Genomic DNA, 16,604 nt, shown 5'->3' with positions numbered 1-16,604 from the left:
TTTCCTCTGCATGCTCTTTCATTTTGTGCCACTTTCTGTGTTCCTTATTCAAAAAATAATGAAATAATTTTGTTCGAAAAGTATATTGAAGCCAAAGAGTTAAGATAAGGAGGGTGGAAGCCTTAGGGACTATCTTTGGCTTTATTTTCCTTAACTTTTTCAGGAAGATGGAGCTACTATCTTTTTTTTTTTTTTTTTTTGAATGGGACATTTTTACATTTGAATGGTATTTTCATAACAGACTCTGGGAGGAAGCCTGTAAGAGAAACTCAGAATTGCCAGTTATATTTAAATGGAAATCAACCTCCAGTTGACCCACAGAGGTAAAAAGACTTGGGGTGCCCTGGAAAGTGATCCGTTTCTGCACCTCAGACAGAGAGATCTGTGCTCCTAAGCTGGTGCGTGCGTCTGGGTGGGGGTGGGGAGCGGAGCGCCTTCCTCTTTAGGTGACAAGGCCTGACCTGGTCTGGAATGATGAAACCGGGGCCCCCCAGATGCTGGGAAAATGCTGGAAAACCCTCAGTACTGTTCATGAGCCTCTCCCCAGGATGGTTCAGGTGGTTCCTCCAGGAAATTCCAACACTGTCGGATGTTCAACCAGTTTGCCAACCCACCAAAAACCGCCTTTGACCTCGGAGATAAACGGATTTGCTTTCTTCTTAGCCGGGCTTTCCCTTCGTGGCTCAGCCCCGGCCTGCACAGCGGTTCTCCTGGCACCTGCGTGGCGATGGGCGGCCCTGGTGGAGGGGGCGTGGCCTCGGCAGCAGGTGGGGAGGGGCGTGGAGGTGGGGGCGTGGCCTCGGTAGCGGGTGGGGAGGGGTGGGGGTGGGGGCGTGGCCTTGGCAGCAGGTGGGGAGGGGCGTGGGGTGGGGGCGTGGCCTCGGCAGCAGGTGGGGAGGGGCGTGGCCTCGGCAGCAGGTGGGGAGGGGCGTGGCCTTGGCAGCAGGTGGGGAAGGGCAGGTTTACTCAGCAGTGGGCAACCTCTGAACGGCTGTCATTGGGGGGTGTGCTGTGATCAGTCTTCTGTTTTAAGAACCTCTAAACCTAACCTGAGGGGATCTTTCTAATGCCGTTGGCCGTCTCTCATCAGAACCACTAGTGCGGGCTGAACCTGGGGGTGCAGGCTGGGGCAGGCACAGACATCTGCTTCCCAGCTCTGGGACCTTTCTGGAGTTTTTCGAGTCTTTAGTTCATATCCTTGGTGCACAGCTGAGTTTTTTCTAGGGGTGCCCCTGGAGAATAGGGACTCGAGAGTATGGAGAGATGCTTCAAGACCCCTGGTGCTTAGGGCTACCAGGCAGGCGGTGCAGGAAATCGAGCGTGTGGGCAGATGTGGATGGAAATGCAGCAGGGCTGGGAACTCAGTGATGAAGGAGGCAGAGAAGACGAACGATTCAGTCTCTCCAGGGCCTGAATCGGTAAGTTGAACTGGTTACAAGTAGATCTGGTTGCTGCAAAGCAACGTGAGCGCTCCTGCTTGGGGAGCCGCCCCAGACTTGCTCAGGCTCTGGGCGGCTTGGGCCAGCCAGGCACAGCCGGTGCATGCTCGCCTCCCTGGCACAGAAGAAAGGAATCTGGTGAAACTGGGGACCTCCAGGCAGTGGCTCGGGCTCTTCCGTGCGATGTTTTGTTCTTTCCTGAGTTTATTAAATGAGTGATGTGTTCTAGTTGAAAAGTTTAAACAGTGCCAATCTATAGAACAAACACATGGCCCTTCCCCCATCCTTCTAGTCTCTGCCTTTAGATACGTTTATGTGCACGTGCATTTGAGGTTTCATTTTTAATAATAATAGGATCTGGGCATTCCTATTGTGGCTCAGCAGGTTAAGAAGCCGATATCGTATTCGTGAGGACACGGGTTTGATCCCTGGCCTCACTCAGCGGGTTAAGGATCTGGTGTTGCCCGGAGCTGCCTTGTAGGTCACAGATATGGCTCAGATCCCAAGTGGCTGTGGTGCAGGCTGGCAATTGCAGCTCTGATTCGACCCCTATGCCACAGGTGTGGCCTGAAAAAGGAAAAGGGGGGGGGGGAGGATCCTACACTGTCTTGTTCTGTAATTTCACGTGTTTTCATGTAATCCTCTCTTGAAGGTGTTTCACCATCTGTGACATTGGTGTGTTGCATCCTCTGTGACAGCAGACGGCTGTAAATGGACTTGCCATTGTGCATTTAATGAGTCTTCTGCCTACAGGCAGGCATGTTGTTTCCCCGCTTCCTCACTGGAAACCACACTCCATGAACATCCTTGCACACGTGTGTGCACACAGTTCCCTCCGCTTTCCTAAAAGCTTTCACCAGTTCGTGCTTTTGCAACTGTGTGACCACCCTCTTCTCAGCATCCTCACCAAAGCTTGGCTACGGCTGCCTTTCAACTTTTGCCACCGTGCACTCCTGATGACTCGTAAGGCTGACTCTCGGGATGTGTTGGGTGGCCCTGTAGGACTTACTCATTCCACACATCCTCAGAGGGTACCACTGTGTCATTATCTCTACGTGCTGGGTTACAGCTGAGAACCAGACCCCCATCAATATAACGCACTGAATGATGGATGGGGGGTTGGGGGGAGGGGGAGGTGGCAGCGAAGGCGGCTCTGAGCACACCCCAGAAAGACCTGGAGGAGGTCAGGGAGAGAACCAGGCAGAAAGCTCTCCTTTGGGGGATGGGTGAGCGGGGAAGAGCCAGTAGCTGCGAAGGGCCCAGGGCAGGCATGTGCCCAGCACCCACAGAGGAGCCCCAAAGTTCAGGGGTGGGGAGGAAATGAGAAGGGGACATGCCAACCAGGGAGGGCCTGGAGAGTTCTGTAAGCATTTCACATGGCAGAAGGTGGAAGCTTGGAACATTTGGAGCAAAAGAGTGCCATAATCCAACGTGTTCCGTCACCAGATCACTGGGCACCGGATGAGAGCAGCCGCAGGCTGGACACAGAGGACAGGTGGGGGGATTTGGGCGAGAGGAGCTGGAGCCTGGGGCCACCTGTGCAAGAGCAGGGGTTCTGCTATGGGACACGTGGTAAGGCTTCACAAAGAGAATTCCTGAAAAACCTTCTGTGCATTGCTCACTGCACTCTTTCCCCCAGTGCCCGTGGGCTGTAGGAGCTGCATGCACCCTGGATGGCCCAGTACCTGCCTCCCCCAATCCACCTGTTGCTTAAGGGAGTCACATCTCTGTCCCCTCTTTATGTATTTCTGGACATGGCATTAGTCTGCTCCCTCTACCCCAACCTTTATACCCTCTAATACCCTCTCTGTGCCCCCGCTGTTATAAGCACTGTAGCTTTTGCCTCATGGAACAAGCCTTGGAAGTAGTTATTTTTCCTATTACCAATCTTCTAAAAGTAGTATTTCCTCTCTAAGGGAATATGAACTCTTTCTTCACATTGAACCGCAGAGGCATCAGTGGCTTTCTCACCGTCACACAGCTGGTAGGTTGTAGAGTCAGGAATGGACCGGGGGCTTTCTGATTATGAGACCCATGTTCTGGTAAAAACACCACCACCTCGAAGGCAGGTAAAGACAAGGCACTGTCCAGCCAGGAGGACAAGGTCCAGTGGAGATAGGTGGGCATCTACAGGCCCCTTGGAAATCACTCAAAAGGTTAAGTGGACCAGGCACTACTCTAGGCCCTTGAGGAGAGGGTGGGAAGGACATTTCAGGGAGTGACAGGTGCTAATAAACAGGCTGACACAATGGCGTATGACTAGTGGTGACTTAAGTGAGGCTTGGGAGCAATTCAAGGAGTCCCAGTACAGCTCCAGAAGGTGGGGGGAGCTGTGACCCCAAAAAGGAGTGCAAGAGGGGAGCCTTGCAGGTGGGGATATGCCAGGATAACTTGGATGAGGTGCAGAGGAATGAGGTGGAAGCAGAGAGAGCTCATGAGAGTCCAGGCAAGAGGTGACGGTGGCTGGACCAAGAACAGTCACCATGGAGAGAACTGGAAAATTGCGTCTGTGTGTCCAGGCAGAACCCAAGGGCACCTGGATGGACTAGATCTGGAACGGGAGGGAAAGGGAGAAGCCAGGGTGCTGTGCTGGGTTTTGGTTTGAGCCATGGGGTGGGGGTTGCACCATTGATTAAAATGGAGACGACCGGAGAAGGAGCCCAAGTTTGATGGGCAAAATCAGAATGCCCACGTTGGGTGGGATGCCTGTCAAATATCCAAGCGGAAATGCCACAACATCCACTGGGGCAGTTGACGGTGGAGCTCGAGGGCAACTGGGGGTGAAATGTACCTGTGGGCGTCTTTGGCATTGGGATGCGAGGGGTGCCGCTGGTCGGGATGAGGTCACACCTCAGGGCTGCAGTCACATGAGGTGAGAACCCTGCCAGGACCTTCCCCCACTGAGGGACCAAGCGGCAGAGTCGGGAGGAGCATCAGAAGTGGGTGGCGGGGGAGTTCCCTCCGTGGTGCAGCGGGTTCATGATCCAGCTTGTTTCTGCAGTGGTGCAGGTTCAATCCCTGGCCCAGTGCAGTGGATTAAAGGATGTGGTTGCAGCTCGGATTCAATCCCTGGCCTGGGGACTTGCATCTGCTGCAGGTGTAGCCACGAAAAAAAGTAAGAGGGTGGCATTGCTGCTGAGTGGTGGGGGTGCCCACTGGTTTTGACAACGTGGAGGCAGCTCCCAGAACTCAGTGACGTGTGAAGGAGCAGCACAGGAGGGGACAGGGCCAAGTCAAGTCCTTGAGAAAGTCCCAAGGGAACCGCCCCAGGCCTCACGGAGGTGCTGGCCTCAAGTAGGAACAGGGACACGTGCTCCTGTGTCAGGAGGAGGAGAGGGGCCCCTTGCTCCTTAGCCGGGAACTGCCCGGCGGGGTGGGAGGCGAGGAAAGGAACAGAATAGTCGCTCCTGTGAGTGGGGGCGGGGCAGGGCAGGGGTCAGGACCATGGGGGCCCGTCGGGTTAGCCCTGAACTTCAAACACAGCCAGCCAGCCCATCTCACGCCTTTTTCCTCCTGGGTCTGCTGCCCAGCTTAACCAGGGCTGGGTTTGGCTGGAGTGGAAGTCGATGACTGCGGAGATGCCATGAGGGCTGACGGGTCCGCGGCGGGAGCCAGCCCAAGTCCAGCCCCTTTTCAGAAGAGCCTTTCGGGTGAAGCCCCCCAGCTTAGGACATGATGGGTGGACCTCCTGAAATATCAGGCAAGTTAGACCAGGAACGCCGGAACCCCCACTTTGTGTAACAGGGGGCAGTAACTGAAGAGGCTCCCAGCCAGGCATCTGAGCAGAGACCAGAATCTCAGCTGTCATGTTTGTAGCCGCGGAGTCATTAAAGCTGCGGTGTCGGCTTTAGAAACCTGCCCGCGCAGAGCAGCAGGTATATGGAAAGCACGCGCCAAGAGTGGAGAAAATGCTGCTGCATTTGGGGAAGGGAGGTTCCCGGCCCGTCCTGACCCCGGGTCGTTCTCACAGGTCGTTCCGCTCCCAGTCCTTCCACCCTTCCCGCCGCCGGCCTCCCCGCGCAGCCCCCGGGGCTTGAGGCCCTTTTATTTCTGTGATTGAACCCCGCGCCGCGTCACGTGCTGAACACCCCCAGGTCTCGAGAGCAGTCGGTCTGTCTGTCGCCGTCTGCAGGAGCACCAGCGCCCCTGGCCTGCCTGCCAGGTTTCCTCTGTCATCTAGTTGTGGGCTCCAGGGTCAAACTGCGCCTCCAAAACCAGCGTCTGCTTCTTCCTGGCTGCAGGCGACTTGTTTTCACAGCTGTGACGCGCAGGCGGTCATAGCAGCGCCCTCCACCCCCGCCACACACACCCCCACCCACCCACACGGCTGGAGGACCTATTACATGAGAAGCAGGGTTGTTTTTGGCCCAAAGACTTGATAAGCAGAGGCCTCTTTTAACTGAAGAAGAGCTCACTCACGGAGTTTTCTGGGGTCGGGAACCGTCATGACCCAGAGAAGAATCAGACCACATCCTGCCTTTGGGGATCCCTCTGCTCTGCTGGAGCCATTTCTGGGGCACGTCTGGATGGTGATGCTCTCAAACCCAGGTCAAACCCAGGGGCAGGACCCAGAAAGGAAACGCCACAGAGACCCCCTTCCCCAAGTCGCAGTTCCCAGAGAAATCTTCAGGGATGTTAGCGGAGTGACACGGGTGGGAAGGTGGATCCCCACCACGTGGTCCTGAGCCTGAAGACGTGCCTACAGGCCAAGTCCAAGGCGGTCTGGCCCGGTGCACCTTGACCGAGGTGTCTGCTGCAGCCTCTCCATTGCCTAGAGCCGCAGGAAGGGCAGCCCTGCCCCAGGGTTTGCAGAGCCTGGAGGCAGAGCTCTGTTATCCGGACTCCTGCACACAGACCTCGTCAGAGAACCGGTACCCGAGGACAGCAGCCACATCCTCTGCAGGACACTGCTGTGTTCGGGAGTCCAGCCCAGCAGCAGGCGTGGCCTGTACGACGCTTCCTCCAAGCTCCATAAGGCAGCTCCCAGCAACTGGAGTATTGACCAGCCCTCGAAAGTCACTTGATGAGTGAAGTAAAAAACTCATCTCTCCCCTTGGCCATTTCCCTGCTGAGTGGTCAAGACTGTCAGGTCAATTTCACTTGTGTGCTGGGGACAGGGATGTAGACACCAAGGCAGTGTGCCCCAGAGGCTTATTAAAAGGAACCGTCCGCCCTGGGATCCTGGCATGGACTCCGCTGGCACCTCGGTGCTAGCCAGCAGTGGGGAGGGGGAGGAGAACAGCAAGTTTTTGAAATGAAACCCGAGAGAGACCTGATGAAAGCGCGTGGGGGGGAGGGGGGGGCTCGCTGCCTCAGCTCCAAACCCCCATCCCCGAAGGAGCCGGAGGACGGGGAGGCCCGCGGGGGCTGTTTGCACTCTCTCCAGGGCAGCCCCTCAGGAGGCTGTGTCCACTGCCTTCTGGCGGAGCTGCGTGCCAGGCGCAGTGTCAGCCCTGGGGAAGCCACGTCCCCAGAGAGGTCCCCATCTCAATGATGAGTCCCTGTGGCTCAGGACAGTCCGCATCTTAGGGGTTTGGGGAAGGAAGCCTCTGCCTCTTTTTCTCCCTGGTTTCCTGCCTGCTCGTTTGAACTGGGCCTCCAGGACGACCCCTTCATGGGCGAGAAATGGCTCCAACAGCCCCAGCCCCCAGAGATGGGACTCAGTTATGACGTGGGGACAGTTTTCTCAGAGGGAGAGTGAGCCTCACTGGAGGTTGGCCAAAGGTCAGAAGCATGGGATGGGAGGGGGGCATTTACTAGGCACCCCCTCTGCCACCAGGCTCTGTCCAAGCATTGAATGCCATCCTTCAGCCATCACGCAGAGTTGCCAGAGCAGATCCTGTGATGCTGTTTTTTTTTTTTAACGTGCCAATTTTTAAGACGAGATGTAGTTTCTGTCCCATACAGTTCATCCGGAGAACACGAATCAGTAGGTTTTGTTTTTTTTTTTATAGTTGGTTTGCAGTGTTAGTTTCCGATGTAGAGCAGTGATCCGTTCTATGCATTTGTGTGTGTGTATTCTTTCTCAGATTCTTTTCCATGATGATTACAAGATGCTGAGTATAGTTCTCTGTGCTGCACAGTAGGTCCTGTTACCTCTTTTATACACAGTAGTGTCTGTTAAGGCCCAAACTCCTAATTTATCCCCCCTTCAGTAACCAGGTGTTTTCTATGTGAGTCTGTTCTGTAAATAAATTCACATGCATCATTTTTTAGATTCCACCTGTAAGTGATGTATATTTGTCTTTCTCTTTCTGGCTTAGTATGAGAATCTCTGGGTCCATCCATGTTGCTGCCAAGGTCATTTCGTTCATTATGACTCATATTCCATTATCTCTGTGTCCCACTTCTTTCTTCAGTCGTCAGTGGACAGATAGGTTACTTCCACGTCTTGGCTGTTGTTGTAAATGGCACCGCACTGAACATGGAGGTGCATGGCCATCTTCAAATGGGACTTTTCTCCAGCTGGATGCCCAGGCGTGGGATGGCAGGATACCAAGGCTCGTTCTGTATTTGGTGTTTTGGGAATCCTCCACCCTGTTCTCCAGAGTGACTGTACCAATTTATACGCCCACCAGTAGTGGAGGTGGCTGTCCTCTGATCCACACCTTCTCGAACATTTGTTATTGGTAGACTTTTTAATGATGGCCATTCTGACCATGCGAGGGGATACCTCATTGTAGTTTTGTATTTCTCTAGTAATTAGTAGTGTTGAGTATCTTTTCCTGTGCCTGTTGGCCATCTGTATGTCTTTGCAGAAATGTTTTAGAGCGTCTGACCATTTTTAGATCAATAGCTGTTAGTATGTTTACAGATACTTGGAGCCATTAGCACAGTTGATTTTACTACATTTTCATTGCTTGGAGAAGAAAGCCCCCCCACCCCACCCCACGCGCACACTTTTCTCTCTCTGGATTGCTCTGCTCTAGACGTTCCCATGAATAGAATCACAACCCACGGGCTTCTGCGTGTGGCATCATCCACCCGGCGCAGCGTTTGCAAGGTGCATCTGCGTTGCAGCACGTGGTGGGGGCAGCATTTTCTCTCTCCCCTCTCAGGGTTTTTCATTTGGGCCTGAATCAGACTGACAGAGGAAACAGGGGAGCAAACACATCCAGACTCCCAGCACTGTCATGTGACACGGGAGCCCTCGTCAGGAAGTGAAGACCCAACACAGTGGCCTGGCCACACCTCCCTGCTGTTTCTGCCCCGATTTCATACAAAGTGGAGCAGAGTCCATGGTGGAAAAGTCAGCCGTGTGAGGCCAAAGGAAAACAGTGATTCTCACAAGATCTGTCTGTACAGACTTTTCTCCACCTCGGCTTCTCGTCCCCTGATAAGAATATCACTTTCCTTCTCGTAGAGAGAGAACATCTCTCATGTGGGAACGTCAGCTCCTGCTTGAAGGGGAAAAAGCAGCATGCGGAGCGGTGTTTTGGGCCGGGGGGAGGGGGGTAGCGTCTGCCATCGGGCCTCAGAGCTGCTGCCGCTCCCAGCTGCCTGACATCCCTCTGTAGGGATGAGCCACGCTGTGTCCACGCCCCTGGACACACCAAATTATCTATGCTCTGGGGCTGTTAAGAAGGATGGTGCCTGCACCATCGACATCCTCGTTTCTGTGCGGGCATTTTCCTGTCTCCTGGGTATGTACCAAACAGCAGAGTGCCCTGGTCCCATGATCATTCTGTGTTTAATCATCTGAGGAATTGCCGGGCTCTTCCCCAAGCTCTCATTCCCCCACATCCTCACCAGCACTCATTCTCGTCTTGTTGATAGTGGCCACCCTCGCGGGCGAGAGGTGGTACCTTGCTGTGGCTTCAGTCCACACTTCCTGATAATGAGGCTGACCATCTTTTCACGGGCTTCGTAGTTGCTTGTGTATCATCTTTGGCAAAATGGCTATTCAGCTTCTTTGCCCACGTGGCTTTCCGATGTGGTCCCTTCTCACAAGGGGGGAATCTCAGTCTCAGGGAATGTCAGTGTCCTGTCCGGGAAGTTAGCTGGTAAATGACAGAGTCAGGGCTTCTGCCCCCAGGACCCCTGTCCTTTCCCACAAGGGAAGGGGACGAGGTCATTGACTCCTGGGAGACCCAGATGGAGGAGAGGTTCTCCTGGCTGCTGAAAAAGCAGAGATTTTTAAGAAAAGAGTCTGGGAGTTCCCATTGGGGCACAGCACAAAACAACCCAACTAGTATCCATGAGGATGCGGGTTCGATCCCTGGCCTCACTCCGTGGATTAAGGATCTAGCATTGCTGTGAGCTGTGGTGTAGATTGCGTGGCTCGCATCCCACGTTGCTGTGGCACAGGCTGGCAGCTATAGCTCCAATTTGACCCCTAGCCTAGGAAGCTCCATCTGCCTTGGGTGCAACCCTAAAAAAAGAACAGCCTTTCTCAGCCAAGCTTACTGAGACTGAAGTAAAACTTTTTTATATGGTAAAATTTGCCCCTGTGTATTTCTGTGAGTTTTGACAAATGGACGGGGTCATGTCACCACCAGCAAGATACAGAACAGCCCATTCAGTGCCCCCAAGTTCCCTAGGACCCCTCTGTGATCAGCCCCTCCCCACCACTGCTGGGCCTTCTGCCCCTGGAGTTTTGCTTTTTCCAGAATGTCCTGTGAAGGGAATCAGATGGGGTATAGCCTCTGAGCTGTAGCCATATCACCAACACCATACACCTCTAAGACGACACTCACCCAATATTTGGGGTGGATGAACCATTGTCAATTTTTTTTAATATGAATATGCACGAAACCCATGTTTATGGGGTTTTTGTGTAGGCCAAAGTAACTGAAAAATGAAGGTGAGAAAAGCCCTGGGTATTAAATAGGAGACAGGCAGCTACGGGGGGGAATGTGGGAAGCAGAGAAGAGAAGGTAGAATCTGAGGAACATGGCTGCATGTTCTAATCACATCTCTGGGCAGGGGGATCCTGAGCCTCAATAATGGTTACTCTCCCTGATAAAGATGCCCTGATTCGAAGAGTCATACGACCTACACCACAGCTCACAGCAACGCCAGATCCTGACCCAGTGAGTGAGGCCAGGGATCGAATCCGCGTCCTCAGGGATACTGGTCAGATTCGTTTCTGCTGTGCCACAACGGGAACTCTGCTTTTATCACTTTCCATGCAGTGTTCTCCAAAGCATTTTTTTTTTTCCTTTGAAACGTGCCTTTGCTGGACGATCAATGAAAACGATGAGAAGAAAGCCAAGGCTAGTAGCTTCTCTCATTGCCTTAAAAGAGGGTCCAGAACTGTGGCCCCATGTTGTGCTGGGTGCTGTTGACAGACTAGAACAGCATGGATCCCCCGTTGGTCCATGTCGCTCTCGCCACCCGGCCAGGCAGCAGCCGCGCCCGGGGAGGCCACTCCCCCTGCCCCCTCCCTGTAGACTTTTGCCTCCGGAACCCCATCCTAACCCAGTTCTCCTCGCTCTTTCAGTGACATCGCCGCTCCTGGAGAACCACTGACCAAGAACAGCCGGCCCAAAGTGGCTTCCCGCTTCCCGAAGCTGTCCCGAGGTCACCCCAGGGAGACACGCAACGTGGAGCCCCAGAGCGGTGACCTCTGACCTCGACGGAACCCCAGACTCGGGCCCTGTGTGCTGCGCCAGCTGCCTCCAGCCTGGCCATGGCAGCTGGCCCCTTCCACCTCGGAGTGACCACCCTGTCCCCACCCCAGAGAGCACACCTTCCACACTGGTCACGTGACACTGATTAAACTGGTCAGTCAGAGCGGGGTGGCTCCTCGCTGGACAGATGCGGACACGTGGGCCCTGTGGGGACATCCATTCCCCTCCTGCCAAGCCCAGAGCGGGGCCCCGGGTCAGGCTCAGAGCCCGCTGGTCGAGATGCACAAGTCTGACGGCTCATTTGGGCGGAAGGATCGTTCAGGAAACTCCTCCAGACTCTCGCCCCCATGGGAATCCGAGTGACTGTTACCTTCGTTTCTGTTTTATGGCATCGCCTGCTCCAGCCTGTGGATGTGAAGGGTTTTGGGGGGAGGGGCTCACTCCTTCCCACGCACTCCCCCCCAGTGGTCGGTACACACCCTAGTTCTTGCCACCAGGCTCCAGCGTGACAGTCCCGTGGCCTTCGCGCAAAGGGACCGTCAGGGATGAGGAACTGCGGTTCTGGGAGACCCCTACCTCCTTATGGCTGGTCCGGGAAGGACTGGCTGCTGTAGGAAACCTGAGGGCACCTGGGCCCATGGGCCCTTTGGCCTGCCCACAGGAACCTGGGGACGCGTGTTGGAGCGCTCCGGGCTCTCTAGGAAACGGGGGCCTTGGCCTCCAAAGTCCAGAGGACAGGCCTCGAGGCTGGGACTCAGCTCTTGGACTCGCTACAGAGGTTCCGTGGGCCTCAGGCCATCAGACCTGGCTCCAGGGCCCCGGCAGGCTCGGCCTGGCTCTCTGCGAACTTGGGCACAATGTCCACTCTGCACAGATCACGGTCACGCCCTAAAGACACGGGCGTGCAACACGGCCTCTGTCACCCAGCATGCTCTCAGTGTCCCCCTGCTCCGACGTCTCCGAGCAGGGGGGCCCCCCACCCTGACAGCAGGTCAGAGCAGGACAAGGAGCAGCAGTGTGGCGGCCACCCTGGGCCCCTCCCACATCACATTTCCTCCGGTACCAGAGCCATTCGGCCAGTTTCGCCATCGAGAATCATGGAATACTCTCCCACCCTGGGGCGAAAGCCACCCTCAGATGCTGATCGTTACAAAGGGGCATTTTTGGGGGACAGCAGACGACGTGGACATGTGAGAAGGACGGTCGGCAGAAGCCTGGCCACACGCTCCGCTGGGCACCGTCTCAACCCCCCAGCTTCCAGCTGGACGCGTGACCAGGAGGAGCATGGAGCACTTCCTCCATGGAGGAAAGCTCTGGAAGGTTTGTGCTACGTGCTCCTCCGTCAGCCACAGCCCTCAGAGGCCCAAGGAGCTTCTCGGGAAACATTCTGCCAGGTGTGCAAAGCAAGCGGGCTGTGCTCCACGGATGGACGCTGGCACCGTGGTCAGCCCATGGGGATCAGCGGACCTGAGCGAGGCTGCGTCCCTGACACATGTGCTTTCTTGGAACCCCAGTCCCCCCATGCTGAGCCGGCCGCTGCCCTGACCACACAGCCCTCATCGACCAAGTCCCCTGGCACATTGTGGAAGCTCCCACTGCCCCAGAGCCTGGGCCCCTCCACGTGGTCACTCTGACGCCAGCTGTCGGGATGGCCCAGCACTGCCTGCACAGCCGACCCTGCACCCAAGGTTCCCTTCTGGTTACCAGACCCTGAACAGGACCACCGCCCCGGCAGCCCCAGGGCTTCCAATCAGCCAGCCTTTTCCGGCTCCTGACCCGACACATGTCTGAGTGAGCGTGGGCCTGGCCTCGCCTTCGCCATCCGCCCCACTGGGAACCTGCTTCCGCCTCCTGTACAGGGAGTTGACGACAGTGACAAAAAAGGCACCCGAGACTACAGAGGACAGGTGCTGAGCAGGGAGAGACGTGCACGCTCTCAAGGCTGTACTTAAAAAGGAGGAACTCTGCCTCCCTCTTTTTAAAAGCTTAGTAATTCACGGAAAGCTTGCCCTCCTCTCCCAAGATGCGGACTGTGAATGCATGTTTCCGGGGCCCCACGGGGACCCTTCCAGGCTGCTTGCTGTCTGTAGAGCCGTCTTTGTGATCCTGCGGGAGCCCTAGACTCATCTTCAGCACACAGACCAGCCCCCATCTCAGCTCAGACACGCAGGGGACACACACATTACCGTGTTCCCTTTGGAATCACATGGAATATCCTGCAGGGATTTAGTCCACCCAGCTGCTCAAAAGCCTTCTGCCCTGGGGGGATGGACTTAGAAGGGGCGGACGCCCAGCTCCTGGAGGAAGACAAAACGCTGAGGTCCAGGCCGAGATCTGGGGCACAAAAGGCCACCCCGTGACGGTGTGTTAGCAGCTGCCAGTCACCCCAGATCCAATTCAGAGGGCAGCTGTCCTCCACCCCCTCGACCCATGAGAGGGAAAGAGCCTCCCACAAAGGACCTGCTGACATCACTTCTCTCTCCTCGACCTAACTAGAACATTCTTTGGTACCTCTGATGTTAGCATCTGAGAGAGGCAGCCTTCCCCACGCAAAGCAGCCAGCGAGACCGCTTCTCTCTAGGCCCTGACCCTCTAGTGCCACCCTCCTGGGAGGAGGAGTCCCCTCAGCAGAGCCAGGATGTCCGCTCGGGGGCCGCTTTAGCACAAAGGGGAGGAAACCTCGCTGGGCAGGGACAACTCCGCCCCCACCTCATTTGTCCCCTCCTTTTCCCCAAATGACAGAAGCCGGGGAAAAGCCAGCTGGGCATGACGGCTCTCCCCAAAAGAGAAAACCCATCTCCCAGCAGGGCATCCAAGGCTGGTGGCCATTCAGCCCAGAGGGGGCCTTTTCCCAGCCCCGATGTCACTCTGACACCCTGGCTTGGCTCCTTAGACCCGTTCACGGGCACACACCACTCCATCACTGGCAGGGACTCACGGAGAGCGGAGCTGTGGCTCAAATGGCCCAGCATCTCTCCAGTTGGACTGGCAGTGGGCAGGGAGGAGGTGGCTTCACGACAGAGGCCATTCCATCCCACGGTGTCTCCTCCAGCATCACGACCAGTCCCATCCAAGGGCTTCCTGGTCACAAAGGGAGGACCTGATGGAGCCGTGGCCCTGACATCATCCTGAGACCCAGCACGAGGCAGGGACTCCGGCCAGCGTGTGGGGGCAAGGGCTTGTCACCCCGCATGGGGCTCTGCTGCTCGGCTCAGGCCCTGTTAAGGCACGTTCTTTGATTACCGCTGGGTGTCACAGCAGTGGAGGGCTGTGTTGTGCCTTTAGAAAGGAGGCCATCTAACGTGTTTACATCCGCGGGCTTGCTGACCCAGCTGGAGTTAACACAGCAGGACGACTCGCACCGGAGAGCCAAGATTTAATCCCCAGGTTTGGGGCCCAGAGTCAGGAAATAGGAAGCCAGCCCTGTGGGTCAGAAGCAGTACCGTTTATCTCCTAATACTTGGAACCAGGGCTCTGCGGCCCGGGGCACACAGTGGCCTCACCTTTCCTTTTTCTCTTGGGTCCTCACGGACAGTTTGCCCAACTGCTCAGCTTCACATGCAGTGCAGCCCACAGCCACCAGCTAGCCCCTCACCTGGAGGCCAGGCCCTGTCCCCGAGGCTCCCAGCAGACCTCTCCTAACCCATCACCTGCTGCATCCTGCCTCCATCCCTAGCCTGGCAGCCTGGGTCCAGCGCCGGTGCCCGTTCGTGGGAGGACCTCACCTGCGCGTGTAACGGACAGCAAAGAACAGGCTGGATTCTCAGCCCGGAGCCGGGATGGGCCTCCCCCGGGACCTGCCAGGGAGGACCCTGCCTGGAGCATCATTCTGGCTAAGAGGCGTCTGGAAGAACGAGCCATGGTCAAGTTCAACTCCAAAGGCAATACCCATCCTGACCCCGCCTCAGTATCTCACTTGGAATGTGCCACCCACGCTGAACCTTCCCCCTGCCCCTGGCCTGCGACTCGAGGGACAGAGGGCACTTCCGACGGGCAGGCATCTGCTCCTGAGCAAGGCCTTTTGCAACGATTATCTTTCCAAATATTGTACACTGTTTCATTAAAGCTAACATGAGATGTCTGCTGTTCAGATCGGCTTCTGTGCTAATTTTGCACAATTGTAGCACTGTATATTTTATCTAACATTCCTGTGCCAAAAAGTTCATTTGTCATGTCTCCGTAACACATGGTCTTGATCATGTTTCTAAAATAAAATTTGAGCTACTGGATCAACGGAAGGGAGGGTGGAACATACCCATATCCCGCTCTGAGCAGGACGGCTGTCCCGGCTCCAGCCGTGACCAAAATGCCCTGCTCCGTTCATCGCCAGGATGTCTCCGTTCCCTTCTGCCCTGCCCATTGCCAGGGATGGGCCTGATTCTGGTGGGAGTCAAAATGCTCCTGCCAAGGAGCCCTCACCACCACACTGAATGGGTTTCCTGACCTACCCGATTGGTGTGGGGTCAGGGGCTGTTTCTTTCAAAGATGGTTGAGTCTAGAGCAAGCATGCGCCCATTGGGAGAACATACTGGATCCATCTGCGTTTCGAGTCCAGGAGTTCGGTTCTGAATGGGCACGGGAATGGTTTTTATCATCATTGAAAACCACTGGCCGACTTGCCCAGGCTCCCCCTCCCGCTTGAACCGGATCAAGTCAGCCTCCTGCCTTCACCACCTGCAAAGGGAAAAGCCATGCACCTCTGAGAGTCCTTTTCCGCCATCACTCGAGGCCACACAGGGGGCCCCCCAGCAGAAAAACGGGGACCAAGTACAGCAAAGGACGAAATGGGGGAATCACACGTTTGCAGCCAGAATTGTTGACCCTCCAGAGATGAGCTGCAGAACAGGCGGTGGTGGAGCTAATTGGATTTTTTTTTTTTTCTTCTTCTTGTCTAGGATTCATTCCAGAAAGAATGTCTTTACCTCTGCAGCCTTAGCATCCCCATCCCTGGTGTAGCCATCTGGTAGGACACTAACTCATCAGATGCTGACTTCTTGGTGGCAGGACTGTCTTGACCGCAGGCGCCATGGCGACCCCCCAGGTGGAGACCCTCGGCCCGGCCTGAGTCACCCACGATGTGGGCCCAGGGAGCCGTCTGTCAGGTGTAACACGGCGACGTATCCAGAGCCTAGTCTACGTGTCTGGATGTGCGCAAGGCCTCAAAGTCCACAGATTTGCTCTAAAACATGTAGTGTTATCTTCTGTTGAGGTTTACACAATAGAATTTTTAAACAAATGTGTTTAATTTTCTAAAATCTCTTGTATTAAAATTTTCTTTTGGAATAAGCTGTGGTAATTTTGTTACAATCCGGTTGAGATACACACCTTTACAACGACGACGAAATAAACACCGTGACATTTTATAAATCGAATGTTCCCCTTACGGTCTCTGTGTCTCTGTGTCCATTCTTTTTCAGCAGTTGGGGACTAGGTGAGCTCTCAAAGTACATGTTATAAAAAATTCCAGAAAGGCCCTTCATCATTTTCACCTGTTACCCTGAACAACTGGATTTGAGTGGACGAACATCGGTGTTACTTGAGGTGGAATAAAATCCTATTTTGAGTTATTAGGCAGATCTGTACTCATTGGAGA

The 16,604-nt window shown here is 55.2% G+C and overlaps 1 protein-coding gene across 2 annotated transcripts in view; it reads left to right on the top strand.

Annotated features, from left to right (window-relative positions):
- The window catches only part of SNX29 (sorting nexin 29), a 548,246-nt gene extending 531,868 nt beyond the window's left edge, over window positions 1-16,378 (top strand). For both annotated transcript variants that reach the window (XM_021088060.2, XM_021088055.2), the window contains one exon: window positions 10,882-16,378. In XM_021088060.2, the coding sequence (XP_020943719.2) occupies window positions 10,882-11,011 (130 nt within the window). In that variant the 3' untranslated portion in view covers window positions 11,012-16,378. The remainder of the gene's footprint in view (window positions 1-10,881) is intronic.
- Window positions 16,379-16,604: the final 226 nt, after the last annotated feature.

The sequence above is a fragment of the Sus scrofa genome, chromosome 3 (genome assembly GCF_054392235.1).
Source record: "Sus scrofa isolate SSC_HxYL_T2T_F1_AM1 chromosome 3, Sscrofa_HxYL_maternal_Yorkshire_Landrace_v2.0, whole genome shotgun sequence".
Classification (NCBI taxonomy): Eukaryota; Metazoa; Chordata; class Mammalia; order Artiodactyla; family Suidae; genus Sus; species Sus scrofa.
This window is presented reverse-complemented; position numbering and strand designations above follow the sequence as displayed.